The following is a 15,002-nucleotide window of genomic DNA, read 5'->3' as shown; positions in this document are numbered from 1 at the left end:
CATCTAAGAATGGTACCCTTCTTTCACAAAGGAGATTGCAGGACTATGGTGGGGAATTACTGTCAGATTCAACTGATATGTTGGTAAGTTTTACAGAAATGCTTTTATTTTGCTCTTCTTAAAAAAATTCGCTATTATATGGGATGCCCTTTCATGGAGAAGACATAGGAAGGATATATTAGAAATTAGAGTGATGTAAAAAAATTTTTTAAATACATCTTTTGTTCTGGTATAAAGCTATATGAAGAGATGCATTCTTCATTTTGTTAAAAGGTATAGAAAATTCTCAAGGCTGATATTATAGATCATAGAATTTCAGAATAAAGCTCAAACCTTGCTGTGACTTACAACCTACATAAGCAGTGATATCTTATCCTAATTGCAGGCAAAGTACCTAAAAGAAAAAAAAAACAAAAACAGGCTCCTGAATGTTAGATTCTTTAGCATTCAGAAAATGCCTGACTCCTATTCATTAACCCAAAAATGTCAGAGCCTTGGTCCTGCTTACAGGGGATATTTGGCTGACTCAGGGGATAAAGTATATAAGAGTTGAGCAGTTTACTGGAAATTGGTGTCAAGAGCAGAAGAATATAAGAACCACAAACTCCCTACTTAACAATTCCAGAGGAAGGACAAAGAGTGGTAGAAATTCAGGCAAGGATTACAGTGTCTGCTGCTGAGATAAACGTGTTTCATTTGAGAAGATAATCTGATGATGTCTATAAAACACTGGAAGATGTACCATTATTTGACAAAAAAAGAATACTGACCTAAGAGTTTGGAGAACAAGGTTCTGACTTGACCTTACAATTTACTATGACACTGGAACTTGGTGCCTCTTGGCTTCATTCCTATCATTTTAAGAGTCAGCAGAATTAATTCTGATTCTTTCCAGCCTGATCTCTTAGAATAAAACAAGACTAAAATGAAAAAAGTATCTGTGTTATGGAAACTCATCTAGTATAACAGATAGAGAATGAGCTTCAGAACCAAGAAACTTAGGTTCAAATCCTGCTTCTAACATATACTTGCTATATAACTGAACAAGTCATTTAATTTCTCTGTGCCCCCGTCATCTCTCTAAGACAAGTTGTAGAGGAGGTCACATACTGCAACACTGGAAGACATTCCCTAACCTAGTAATTCCAAATACCAATGAAGACATACAATCCCTATCCCTACCATCATCACTGTGTGACCCCACCCCCCACCCCAAATCCAATTATACATAACATTTGGGGAAAGGTAGAGGAAGGGAAGTGGTCTGAATTACTGATGTTTCAACTCTTCAGATTCTTGCACCTCCTCTGGATATAGATGAGCTTTGTGTGTATATTTAGAGGTGTGTTTCTATGTGATCAGTCTACTCTATACATTCCTTTAAAGCAAGGTCTGTGAAAAAATATATATAAATAAATAAAAATTAATTAATTAAAATTTAAAAATAAATAAAGCAAAGACTGTGCTACGTTTTTGTATCTTCTTTGGCATCAAACACACAATGTCTTGCTCATTTATTGAGTATGCACTCAATAAATATTTGTTAACTGACAGACTTATGCAAAGGGATGTGTGAAAGCTTCTCCAAGGATCTCAGATTATAAGAATAATAGATATCCTTCTTAGCTCAGGAACTAAATTCTCACAGTATCTGAATAACATGTAGAAGGCATGTAGAAGACAGTGGCTAAAGGTGATCAGGACCAAGGCAGAGGCTAAGGTCAGGGCTTCTTCACCTGGGCATCTTGGCTTCAGCCATCCAAAGGAGATCCATGTTGCTAGCAAGGACAGGGAGATGAGGATAGGGGGCTACTGCCAGCCCGGTGCCAGGGTTCCCATTGCTGAGAAGGACATCCATGATGAGCTGGAGATTTGTCTCCCAGCGGACTGGCTCTCCGAAGAGAAGTACCCCTTTAAACAATTAAAACGCACATAAAGGTGAGGGCTTTGCCATTTGCCATTCCAAGAGGAAACTTACCATTTCCTCTCTTCAGCAGGCTGCAATGAGGCTGAATTAGTGACACTCAAATGAGGATTCCTCAGTTCCAGTTAAATTATTATGCCATCGGCACCGCACCCACAATCTACCTTGCAGTCATTTACTCAAGCTGAATTAAACCTTAGAGCCAAAGAGGGAGCTTCTCTAAGGTTCTTATTTTCACTTGTGCCACTGTGGCACAAGGAAGTTTCAGTTTTGTTCCTCTCTGCCACAGCATTCCCTTTCCTACCATACTTCCCTCATGTTACAAGGAAAACAGCATGAAGTCATTAAAAGAATACTTGCAGGGGCAGCTAGGAGGCTCAAAAGATTGAGAGCCAGGCCCAAAAATGGGAGATTCTGGGTTCAAATGTGGCACCAGACATTCCTAGCTGTGTGACCCTGGGCAAGTCACTTAACTCCCATTGCCTAGCCCTTACCACTCTTCTGCCTTAGAACCAATACTCAGTATTGACTCTAAGATGGAAGGTAAGAGATTAAAAAAAAATACTTGCCTAGGAATAAAGAAACCTAGATTCTGTACTTGGCTTTGCCATCGACTAACAGAAAAATCAGCACACTGATGAAACTGCTCTAGGCCTAGTTCTTCTTTTGGAAAATGAAGGGCTGAGGCCGTATCATCTCTAAGCTCAGATACAATTGTTTTGGAAAAGTTAAGTCCTTCACTGGAGTAAGGGAAGATATTTCTAACACCCTTAAGCTATTTTACAAAGTTAAAAGAGTCAAGGGCAGACAGACATCCCATCAACTCAGTAAACTTCACTTACCTTCTATGGGGGGGAAGTCAGATGTCAAGGGAGGCTGTCAGAAGAGAAATAACAGAAGCTGTCAGTATGACTGAATCATATTCCACTGCTTACTGAAACCTCACACCAAACTGTGGGTTTGAGAAGGGAGCAGCTCAGCCCAGCCAAAAACAGAAAACAACAAAAGAAAATACAAAGGATTAGAGAGGCTTAATAAATAGGAGAAATAAGAATCAGGGTTATCTGGTTTTTAAAATCAAAGACTGAAGGGCACTTTAGAGTACATGAAGTAATTTTCCTATAATGAATAAAGAATTATAGGAAATGAGTTTATCTTGGAGCAAGAAACTTAGGAAGGGAGCTGAAGGTGTGGATTAGTTGACACTGGAAAAGTCCTCAAGGAACTCTGGGGGATCCACTGGTACTTTATGAAGAGGCTACGCCACCATTTGTTTTGAGTTTGGCAGGCAGAAGCTGTTCATTAAAGATATTCAGGGATACCTTACTGCTTTAGTGGCCTAAAAAGCTGACTGGTTCAAGTCATAAGAATGTTAGTTTTTGGAAGGGACGGAAGGAGACTGTAGCACTGGCACATGCAATGGAACAATTGAGCCAATGTTGAACATAATAAAATATAAAACCATTAGTAGAGTTCCTAGAAACATGAGGAGTCACATAGCACGGCCACACAGACCAAGAATAACTATCAAAAATCCTAGGGGGTAGGGCTGTAAAGTTAATAATTATGGATGGAAGATACTGTTAGAAGGAAGGAGAAGGGAGAGAATCCCAGAATATTGGGTTCTAGAGGATGACAGACTCCAGACTCCAGTACGTTACCATAGTCTTTGGCCGTCGTTCAAGATCAACCATGTCAAGTACAGGAAATGCAGATCTCAACTCCTCAATAGTAACCACATTCTGGAAGCCCAAGCTGGACCACGAAATTAAGGAAGCAAAATAAGTCACACAGATTTTGCTGCCACCTCATCAGGAAGGCCATGTTTCAAGTCAGGTCAGTACTCAGAACAAGAGGAGCAAAGACTTTACCCATTGCTTCTCCTCCCCAAATTACAAAAAGTGCCATATTAAGCAAGCTGTTTGAGCAAAAATCTTTGGCCATGACACTACATCAGATTCTATTATTTATATCACCAGGGGAAAAAGAGTGTAAACAGTCTGGAACAAGTTTTTTTGGGGGAGAAGGAAGGAATCTCACCTAAGATTTCATTAGTATAGAGAAATCTGTGGGCAGAAAAATTCTTCCATCCCACCACCAATTCTAGTAACTTAAAATGTTAAAAAGGTGACTGGGGCACCAAAAGATTAAGGGACTTACTCATGATCAAACAACTAATATATGCCAGAAGAATAATTTGAACCTAGGTCTCCCTCATACCATGTCTGGCCCTATATTCATGCTGTCTCTCTTAAAACAATAGACATATAGATTTCTTTTTTAATTTGGGTTTGTCTTTGGAATGTCTTTACAACACCAAGGCCACAGTCTCAACTAGGAAGCTGGGTGGCAACAGAAGAAAGACTTAAGATACAGAAAAGTCACAATGTCTATAATTATGAGCTGATTGTGCTGCCAAAGAAAACACTGTTGATCAGTGAATAGTATTTAACACAGCAGTGGTAAGAATCCCTTCCTACCACAATAGCCTCAAGAGCGAAAAATCTGATTCCAAAAAAATTAATCAAAGAAACTGCTCACAGAATATATGTCAGTGGGGCTCATCCCCCCAGCCAGGGGCTATCCACAGAACACTAAGACAGGCAGGAGGAAGGAGACTTTGGCAGCTGGGGAAGGAACTAGTGAGCAGGAGTCAGGAGGTTGTGCTCCTATGGAGTCTGCCTAAAAAAGCTGTAAAGCATGGTGGGAAGAACACCAAGAAAGGAGTCAGAATCAAGAGTAGGTCTGATGCTTCAATTCAATTAACGTTTGGTTATTAAATGCCTACTGTATGCCAGGTATCATACAAAAAAATTTAAGTCCCTGCCCTCATGAATTTACATCCTACTAAGTGAACAATGGTAAGTTAATATAAAATAGAGAAAAAGGAATAGGTCCTGGACCCATGATTTCATGGGTATAGAGACTTATACCCTCCTAGTGGAAAGGGCTATAAGGCGAACAATGGATGGAAGACTGTTGGAAGAAAGGAGAAAGGGATGAACATTGGGTAATTGGGTTCTAGAGAATGACAGAATTTAAGCCCAATCCTGTACTCATTACCATATTATAAAAAACCATGGGGATAGAGAACTCTCTCAATGTAGGCTAAATCTTCTCTGAAATTCATTTCAGAGTAGTTTAGAACACTGAGTCTCTGTTTCCTCATCTACAAACTAAGAATAACACTTGAACTACCTCTCTTACTGTGGTACAGTGGAAAGAGCACTGAAGCTGGAGCCAAAGGATCTTGGTTCAAACCCCAGCTTTACCAATCTGTGACCTTAGACAAGTCACTGACTTCTTTAGTTCTCAGAAAGGGGCTCTCAGGAAGCATTACTTGATATGGTTCAATCTGCAGAAATGAGAAGAGGAAGAGTAAGCAAAATATAAGAGAGTAAATAAGGAGGATCTGGAAGCAGGGGGTAGATAATATTTTTTTTTTAGCTCTAAATACATAATTCAATGATCTACAAGGTTGTAGTGAAGAGCTTTATAAACAGTAAGGCATTTCATTAATGTTAGTTTACCACTATTATTATAAAGGTTGAATTAAAAAAGCCAAATCAAAAAATATTTTTTGAGCATCAACTCTACATGAAGCACTATGCTTAATACTGGGGGGAGGGAGTATAATCTAGTTGAAGAACTAAAATGTATGGGGAGCATAAAAGCTCCAACAAAACCCATGTCAGAGGACAAGGGTTCAACTCCTGCCTCTGTGACTTGCTTTGGGCAAGTATCTCTCCTTTATAGGCTTTAGTTTATCTGCAAAATAGGGCGATTGGACTTTCTCTAAAGTCTCTTACCATTCTAAATACGATTCTATTTGTGCCAAATGAGTGGAAATGCCTCTGACATTACAGAAACTTACATTACTGGAGAGAAAGAACATTCTGGGTGCAGGGAGCCAGAGAAGGCTTTACAATGAAGATGGGCTAAGTTTTAATGGATGGGTAGCAGTCGGCTAGATAGAAACACTGAGTGAGAGAAATGAAGATGAAGTTATATTCCAACAGGACTGGGGATATAAAGGTCAAAAAAGCAGGAATTTACAAGCAGGGTTTGGGACAATGGGTCCTACCAGCTACATTCCATCTCAGTGCTTGCATAAGCTTCATGAGAGATTAAGGGCTTAAGCAATTGCTCCTACCAGAGCCTCATGTAGCACTGGTGCTGCCAAATCATTTATACTTCAGAGATTTATGCTACTACACAAGAAATGAAAGTAGCACAGTCATCAGCTTCAGGAACAAAATCCTAATGGAGTTCACAAGAGACTACAGGCGAATTTAATTTCATCCAAACTCTATTCTGTTTGCTAGCAGTATCAATTCATTCTCTTCTTTGCCTCTCTTGTTCTACCTTCATCCATGGCCATAGCCCATGATTTATCATGTCCCCTTATACACTAATCCCCATTAGCAATTCTTTCTCTTTCCCTATCCCAACCTCAAAAATGGGAGTAAAGCCCAAGTGAAACTAGATGGGTATAATAAAAGGAAAGTATCACTTTAGGTCTCTACCTTATAGTTTGTGAATTCTGATACATCAATGAGGAAATAAAGGAAAGGTGTCACTTTAAGCCTTGATTGCCTAGTATTTTGTAAGAATAAGCATTTCATGTATGCTCTTCCACAGAACCAAGTGACTACTTGAGGCTGACTGAGATAGTTCAAGAAAGAAGGCTAGAAAAACACCAAGGCAGGGAAAGCTCTACCACACCAAGGTCAGCTTTCCACTTTCTATCACCTTCTCTGCCACTCTTTCAATTCCATTCGGTACTTGACATCTTTCCAGTCTCCATATTTGGCCTTTGCTCAGAGGTTCTAATATGATTTCCAACCTTGAAGAATACCAGAAGGATACTTCCGGGCATTGTCCACCATAGGCCCCTGCCCCGACACCAGCATTCGCTTATTATGGAACTTTGAGAAGAACTTCAAGGGACTGCTGGAAAGTATTACTTGTTCTGGGTCAACCTGCAGAGAGAAACGAGGATTGAGGGAAGAGTAAGAATAATAAGAGAGTAAGTAGGGACGGAAGCAGAGGGGTAGGTATAGTCCTTTAAACTTTATCTCCTCTGATATATAAAAAAAAAATTATTAAAATAGCTCAGCAAAAACTCAACTAGGTGCCTGATACTCTCCTGAGGCCACTCTGAAGGGATAGACAGGAAGCTTTCCAATTCATTTCTTGCACAAAACAAAAGAAACAGGAAGTCATCTTCCAAATTGTCCTTCTGATTGAGAGACCCAGGGATTTCTTAATAACCCCATTTCAAATTCAGAGTCGTATGTGTGTACATCCTTTTTATGAAAATTCACCTTTTTTTAAAAAAAGGAAATTAGTTTTTTAACCCTTAGATTCACAGATACATTATTTTCAAAAGTTCTTAAAAACTTACATGGTATAATTATAAAGTAATAAGTCTGGATTTTATAATGGCATAAAGAAGGATCATATATAGAAAACCAGAAAAAAGTCTTAAGAATCATATTTTGAGTTGGGAGAGTTACCTTAGAGATCATATAGTCCAACCTATTGCTTTTACAAATGAGGAAAAAGAAACTAAGAGAAATTAAGTGACTTGGTCCAAGGACACACACATACGTAATTGTTAGAATTGAGATTTAAACCCATGTCCTCTTCAAATTCAATCACCACATTGCTTTGCAATTAGGTCAGTGTTATTGTTCAAAGCATTCACCATGGGTCTATAATCCTTTTTTGGAATGTCATTTAGAATCCATTTTCCAAGGAATAAAAAGAAGAGTCTTTTTAAAAAGAAAAAGAAAAAGATCATAACTTGAACTTGGAGTCAAGCCCTGGGTATGAATGCCTGATCAGTTCATTACATCCACTGTGATGCTTAGCAGTCACTTAAACTTTGCAATTGAATTTCTTCATCTATAAAATGAAGGAACTGGACTAGAAGGCCTCTAAGGTCCCTTCCAAATCTCAATCCTATGATACTATTAACTTTACCCAGCTTATTCATGAGAACTAATTCCTAATGACTTTTAGCTATTTCTAAAAATCAAATTCACCCTCAAAGGATCTGTCATCACTGAGGATATTCTGAAGAAAGTGCGAACAGTTCTAAAAGCAATACAAGAGTATTCCACAAATATTCTAAACAGGATATTTATATTAAAATAAATAAAAAGTTTTCCAAGGTGACTAAAGAAATATTCAAAAAAATTAGGAATACTAGTACATTTTTCAACAAACTAGTCATTTCATAATTTGTACTAGAAATTTGAACACACAGTCTTTGCCTTCAAAAGACTTACTGGATAAACTGGAGAGTATAAGGAACATAAAGAAAGTGAGGCACTCTGGGATGCCCTAAAAAAAGGCTTAATACAAAGGGTCAAAATCTTAGAAAACCTCATATTAAAAGGATGTCAAACAATAGAGACGGTCAAATTAAATGGTCAAATTATAGGTAATGCCTTTGAAAAGGCCAGAAAGACTAGAACCTGAAAGCTGCATCCTTCCACAATTCTCATCTTACCTGCAGACCCAGGAGGTCTGATAATTCCTGAGCTTTTACATGTGGTGCACAATTTCCAGCATTAGTGACAAAGACAACTGGCATTCTGAAATGCCCATGTGAGTCAACCAGCTTTCGAGCAGCTTCCAAGGCAGCAGGGATCACTTTGTGGCCACGGATAAACACACCATCAATGTCAAAGAGGAATCCAAATGTTGGAGAGGTCTGCACAGAGAGGGCAGGAGAGGGGAATTACCACTGCATCAAGAGGATGAAGGGAGAAAGGAAAAGGAAATTCAAGTTATAAGAGAAAAAGGTTCAACAAGCTAATAAGAGGTGACATTTTTATACTGCTTCATGTGGTATAAAGTACTTTTCTCACAACAAACTTATAAGGTATATAAGGATTATTATTCTCATGACAGATAAGGAAACTGAGGCATCAAAACTTTTTATTGATTTATTTATGGTTATTAAAGAAAAGGAGGGGAGGACCAAGTGTTCTAAGCCTAGTATTCAATCTGCTATATCATTCTCACAAATTCTCAGTTTACAGGGCAGATCTTCACTTTTTTTTTAAATTACCCTTGTGTTTGCTCTTTATTCATTTTTTTAAATTTTATTTAATTAGTCAATTTTGGACATTTTCCCCTGGTTACAAGAATCATGTTCCTTCCCTCCCCTCCCCTTACCCGCTCCTGTAGTCAACACACACTTCTACTGGGTTTTACATGTGTCCTTGATCAGAACCTATTTCCATGTTGTTGATGTTTGCACTGAGATGATCATTTAGTCTACATCCCCAGTCATATCCCCATCGACCCATGTAATCAAGCAGTTGTTTTTCTTCTGTGTTTCTGCTCCCACAGTTCTTTCTCTGGATGTGGAGAGCATCTTTCTCATAAGTCCCTCAGAATTGTCCTGGGTCATTTCATTGCTGCTAGTAATAGAAGTCCATTACATTTGATTGTACCTCAGTGTATCAGTCTCTGTGTACAATGTTCTCCTGGTTCTGCTCCTCTCACTCTTCATCAATTCCTGGAGGTCATTCCAGTTCACATGGAATCCCTCCAGTTCATTGTTTCTTTGAGCTCAATAGTATTCCATCACCAACATATGCCACAATTTGTTCAGCCATTCCCCAATTGAAGGGTATCCCCTCATTTTCCAATTCTTTGCCACCACAAAGAGCTCAGCTATGAATATTCTTGTATAGGTCTTTTTCCTTTTGATCTCTTTGGGTTATAAACCCAGCAGTGCTATGGCTGGATCAAAGGGTAGACAGTTTTTTAGCATCCTTTGGGCATAGTTCCAAATCAGGGTAGATCTTTAAAGAGTTCATGAAAATGAAGGTATAATAACATGGTTCTACTCTACTAGATTATAAATATCTGAAATCTAAATTGCAATTTATCTAGCATTCTTCTAGCAACATCTCCTTTTCTGAATTTCATTTTATTTCATCTATATCACCCAGTCCAAAGCCCTGAAGCAATTGTACCAAACACCTTCTTTTCTTGGTCTTATCCCTTGCTCCTGTTCTCATATTTGGAGACTTTAATATACATATCTAAGCCCTCAAATATCCTGGTCTTTCAGTTCAACTCCACAATCTCCTTATGACTATCTTTTCTTTATCTCGGGTTCTCAGAAGAAGAGTTACACCTGAAACCTCGATATCACCTGAAACTATTCCATCTCCAAGACCTTGAACTATGAAATTCCTTAGTCTAAACAGAACTCTCATCCTTCCATCTCTCCCCTTCCCTCATTCCTAAATCATTCTCACCATTACAACCTCACCATGACCTCCATTCAAAAGGTTAGGAAAAAAAAGTATGTAAATTTAATCTGCATTATTAACATTTTCTCTATCACTTTAAGGCTAGCCAATCAACAAAATGATAATCAAGCCTTGACTTGTAGCATTTGTTGATTTCTGAGGTGGAGGTATTCATCCTGAAAACTTAACAACTGGCTCTGGAGAGTCTGAGCTGGCTGCTGCAGCACACTCCTGCCCCAAACCCTTCTTGGAGCTGGCCCTTATTTCTTCTCAGGGATACCCAGTTCAATTGTTCTCCACCTATGAATGCGCTTCTTCCCCCTTGTTCTACTGCTATTCATACCTTACCAATTTACAGCCCTGGATCAAGCCCTCCCCTCAGCTTTTTCTGCTCCCACTCCAAACCAGCTGAATACAAAAATCATACAAACTCACCAAATCATTCTACTATAAATTCACCTTGCCCAGCCACAATCAGACCTTCACCGTGCAGCAAACCTTTTACTTGTGTATGATTTTTTATCAAAAAACTATGTCTGATATTCTCTTCTCACTTCCATCCCCTTGCAGTCAATCAAAAAGTACTTATTAAAATGCCTGCCATGTGCTGGGTGACGGAGATATTAGGATAAAAAATTAAACAATCCCCATTTTCAAAGAGTTTAGTCTATCAAGGGAAATAAGTTCATTATTATATATGAAATCAACATATATATGTATGTGTGTAGATATTAATATTGCATAACAAATACTGACTACTGCAATAACCTAATTGATCTGCCTATTTCAAGTACTGTGTCTACTATTACATCTCTTCCAACTCATCATATATCTGCCAAAGTGATTCACCTTGATCACGGATCTAATCATATAAAAGGTCCATTAACAAACTCCAAGATGTGACTAGTTCTAGAACAACTCTCTTTAGAGCAACTTTTTTTTTTTAAACCTTTACACTAAGTATCAATTCTAAGGCAGAATGGCTGGACAATTAGGGTTAAGGGACTTGTCCAGGGTAAACAGCTAGGAGGTTTCTGAGGCCATATTTGAACCCAGGACCTCCTGGCTCCAGGCCTGGCTCTCTATCCATATTACGCTACCAAGCTACTCCTTAGAGCAGTTCTTAAATCTTTTCTCCATCATGGCAGTCTTTGGCAGTCTCAAAGAGCCCTTACCAGAATAATGATTTAAAATGCACAAAAAATACACAGGAGTACAAGGCAAACATCTCTGCTTGGAATAACCAAGAGCAAATTCAACACTTCCAGACAATAATTTCTCATTTTCCTAACTAAACCTACTTCTTCAATCTTTCCTACTCTTTTTTTTTTTTAAAACCCTTACCTTCTGTCTTGGAGTCAATACTGTGTATTGGCTCCAAGGCAGAAAGAGTGGTAAGGGCTAGGCAATGGGGTCAAGTGACTTGCCCAGGGTCACACAGCTGGGAAGTGTCTGAGGCCAGACTTGAACCTAGGACCTCCCGTCTCTAGGCCTGACACTCAATCCACTGAGCTACCCAGCTGCCCCCAAATTTTCCTATCCTTTTAAGAATATCACCATCTTCCAAGTCACTAGGTTTATAAATTCTTCAGTCAATCTAAACCCTTCCTTTTCTCTCACTCCCCAACCCCAAATACAATTAAATGCGAAGTTCTATTAAGTCCAATATTCTTTTCCTCCTCACTACTCACACTGTCAAAACTCTAATTCAGGCTCTCATTTCTTGGTTAGACTGTTATAACAGTTTCTTCACTGGTCTTCCTGCTTCAAGTCCCCCCTTGCTCCAATCCAATCTCCACAAGATTGTCAAAATAATCTTCCTTATGCTTAGGTCTGATCTTGCCATTCTCCTATTCTAAAGCCTTCAATGACTATTACCTTAAAGATGAAAACTTCTTGAACATAGAACAGTATACCTGTCAGATCTATGGGTAAGAAAAGAATTTAAGGCCAAGCAAGAGAAAGAGAACATTACAAGATGTAAAATGAATAATTTTTATTATATTAAAGAATTTTTGTACCAACAAAACCAATGCAACCAAAATTAGAAGGGAAGCAACAAACTGGGGAAAATATTTATAACAGAAATCTCTGACAAAGGTCTAATTTCTCAAATATATAAGGAAGTCATATTTATAAGAAATCAAGCCATTCCCTAATTGACAAGTGGTCAAGGGATATGAATAGGCAGTTTTCAGATGAAGAAATCAAAGCTATCAATAATCATGAAGAAGTGTTCTAAATCCCTCTTGATTGGAGAAATGCAAATTAAAACAATGCTGAGGTACTACCTCATACCTAGCAGACTGGTCAATATGACAGTAAAGGAAAATAAATGTTGGAGGGAATATGGCAAAATTGAGAGGACACTAATGCATTGCTGGTAGAGTTGTGAGCTGATTCAACCATTCTGGAAGGCAATTTGGAACTAAGGGCTTTAAAAGAATGCATGTCCTTTGATCCAGCAATACCACTAATGGGTTTGTATCCCAAAGAGATAATAATGGAAAATGTCTGTACAAAAATATTCATAGCCATGCTCTTTGTGGGGGCAAAAAATTGGAAAATGAAGGATTGTCCCTCAATTCGGGAATGGCTGAACAAAATGGTATATGATGGTGATGGAATATTATGTTGTAAGGAATACTTACTTACAAAACTGCTTGATTTCTATATGAACTGAAAAGACCTCCATGAATTGGTGTGGAGTAAAATGAGCAGAACCAGGAGAACATTGTACACAGAAAGTAAAACACTATGGAATGATCAAATGTAATTGACTTTGCTACTAGCAGCAATGCAATAATCCAGGATAATTCTGAGGGACTTATGAGAAAGAACTGTGGGAGTAGAAATACAGAAGGAAAACATACAATTTATCACTTGTTTATATAGATATAGGATGTGGGGTTTTTTAAAGATTACTCTATTATAAAAATAAATGTTATGGAAATCGGTATTGAGTCATAATATATGTATAACCCAGTGGAATGGCTTGTTGGCTCTGGAAGGGGGGAAGGAAAAGGAGAGGGGAAGAGTATGAATCATGTAACCATGGGAAAATTTTTAAAAATAAATAAAATTTAAAAATAAAAGATTAAAACTATTCCACCTTCTATTTTTAAAGCCTTGTACAATCTCTACCTTTCCAGACACATTTTATTTAACTCCTTCATGTGTTCAAACCAAACTGTCTTACTAGCCAGTCTCTGAAAGCAGGATTCTATTCCTTTTCTACATGCTTTTCCACAATTTGTCCCTCCTATCTGGAATTCTCTCCCTCCCTGCCTTTGTCACTTAGAAATCCTTTTGCCTGGAGAGCACTGGCAAAGAGACCTCAAACTCCAAAAATGGCCAAATAGACTCCCAGTTTGGTAGTGTCGGAAGTCAGAAGATTTTTCTTGTGTGCCAGTCTGTTAAGTAAGTCCAGTCTTTGAATGGTGGCTCCCCAATCCTTCTTTCTGGGACTCTGGTGAGAAACAGCTAAAAGACTATATGCTCATTTCTTCCTGTATATTACTCCCAGATTAATCATTATACACAGATATGGTCAGCTCACTCAACAAACTTTGCCTAGTGTTCAAAGCCTTTAATAATCTCTTCCACCTTCCCATCCTAGCTTTCTCATTTATTTCTGTACTTATTTCTGTCACCAAACCCTGGATGGGGTCTCTTGGTTTCATCTCTGTCTTATGACAGTGGCAGAAGAGCGGGATGATGCATCAATTAAAAAGAGACAGCTTCAAGTTAATTCTTCTTTTGACTCTCCCATGAAAACTAACTTACATGAAGCTCTTTCTTTTACTATACTTCCCACAAAGAGGGAGGACAAGGAGTGATGCTCTTTTCTCTGACCAGGGTATACTTTCCAGGAATGTCCACATAGATGAAAAGGTTGATGCATGCACTGCCAGAGCTACTCAGGGTTTGGGAGGTTCCAAAGGGAAGAGTGAAAGGAGGTATCAGGCTGCCTGCCAAGCCAAAGGTCCAGTGCCATTGTGCTGACCTCACTGATATGTGCTTGTGACATCAGTGCCATAATAGGAAATGAATCATTTCCATTTAAATTGTCTTGGGAAAATTCTGAAGATCCCCTAGCAAGGTAAGGTAAAGGACACTGAGGTCCTTTCTCAAGCTGAACTGTGCAATGCTGATGGTCTGGTCACATTGTTCAAATGACAAATGTACATTTGCCTAAAAGACTATTTTATGAACTCCCGCAAGGCAAGAGCTCAGACAATGATCAGAAAAAGTAATACAAGGGCACTCAAGGTCAATGGAAAAACTCTGGTATCCTTTGTGGGACATGAGCACAGAACTGTCCTGCATGGCATGCTTTCATCAAAGGTACAAAGCAGAGTTGCAATAGTTCAAAAGAAACATAAGATAAGCAAACTTAGAGATATCCCCATTCCAGCTATTTGTGCCTGACCTCTGGTAGAGCCTTCTAAGCTCATTCCAGTCTGATCAGTCACAGTTGGGCACGTAGTATAGTGACCTCAACATACTGATGTCAAGAATGAAGGACAACAAGTTGTCTGCTCCTGCATGACAGGTAGGGTAGGGGATTTTCACTAAACAAGTTCGCTCGTGGGTCTCTGACTACCTTTTCATTTTGTATTTCCCTCCCTAAGCAAGCGATCTATCATCATTCTCAAGATGAATGTTTCTAGGCTTTGAGGTTACTTTATGAGTTCAACATCTAGGGAGACTGTAACCTCACCATTCCCCTCATCTCATAGTTTAGTAACCCTGCAAAAAAATTAAATATCCAACATTAAGAATTGCTGCTATGC

General features: G+C 38.6%; 1 protein-coding gene across 5 annotated transcripts in view; it reads right to left on the bottom strand.

Moving 5' to 3' along the window:
- The window catches only part of HDHD5 (haloacid dehalogenase like hydrolase domain containing 5), a 29,914-nt gene that overhangs the window by 1,728 nt on the left and 13,184 nt on the right, over positions 1–15,002 (bottom strand). For 3 of the 5 annotated variants that reach the window (XM_007503835.3, XM_056799083.1, XM_007503836.3), the window contains exons 2-6: positions 8,445–8,648; positions 6,794–6,906; positions 3,586–3,679; positions 2,767–2,800; positions 1,737–1,911 (exon numbers count right to left, since the gene is read on the bottom strand). In XM_007503835.3, coding sequence (XP_007503897.1) covers positions 1,737–1,911; positions 2,767–2,800; positions 3,586–3,679; positions 6,794–6,906; positions 8,445–8,648 — 620 coding nt within the window. Of the gene's footprint in view, positions 1–1,736; positions 1,912–2,766; positions 2,801–3,585; positions 3,680–6,793; positions 6,907–8,444; positions 8,682–13,992; positions 14,209–15,002 lie in introns of those variants that run through there. The other 2 variants (XM_056799084.1, XM_016425983.2) reach the window with 2 other exon arrangements.

Source organism: Monodelphis domestica, chromosome 5 (genome assembly GCF_027887165.1).
Source record: "Monodelphis domestica isolate mMonDom1 chromosome 5, mMonDom1.pri, whole genome shotgun sequence".
NCBI classification, from domain to species: Eukaryota; Metazoa; Chordata; class Mammalia; order Didelphimorphia; family Didelphidae; genus Monodelphis; species Monodelphis domestica.
Note: the sequence above shows the minus strand (reverse complement) of the source record. Positions and strands in the feature narration are given on the sequence as shown.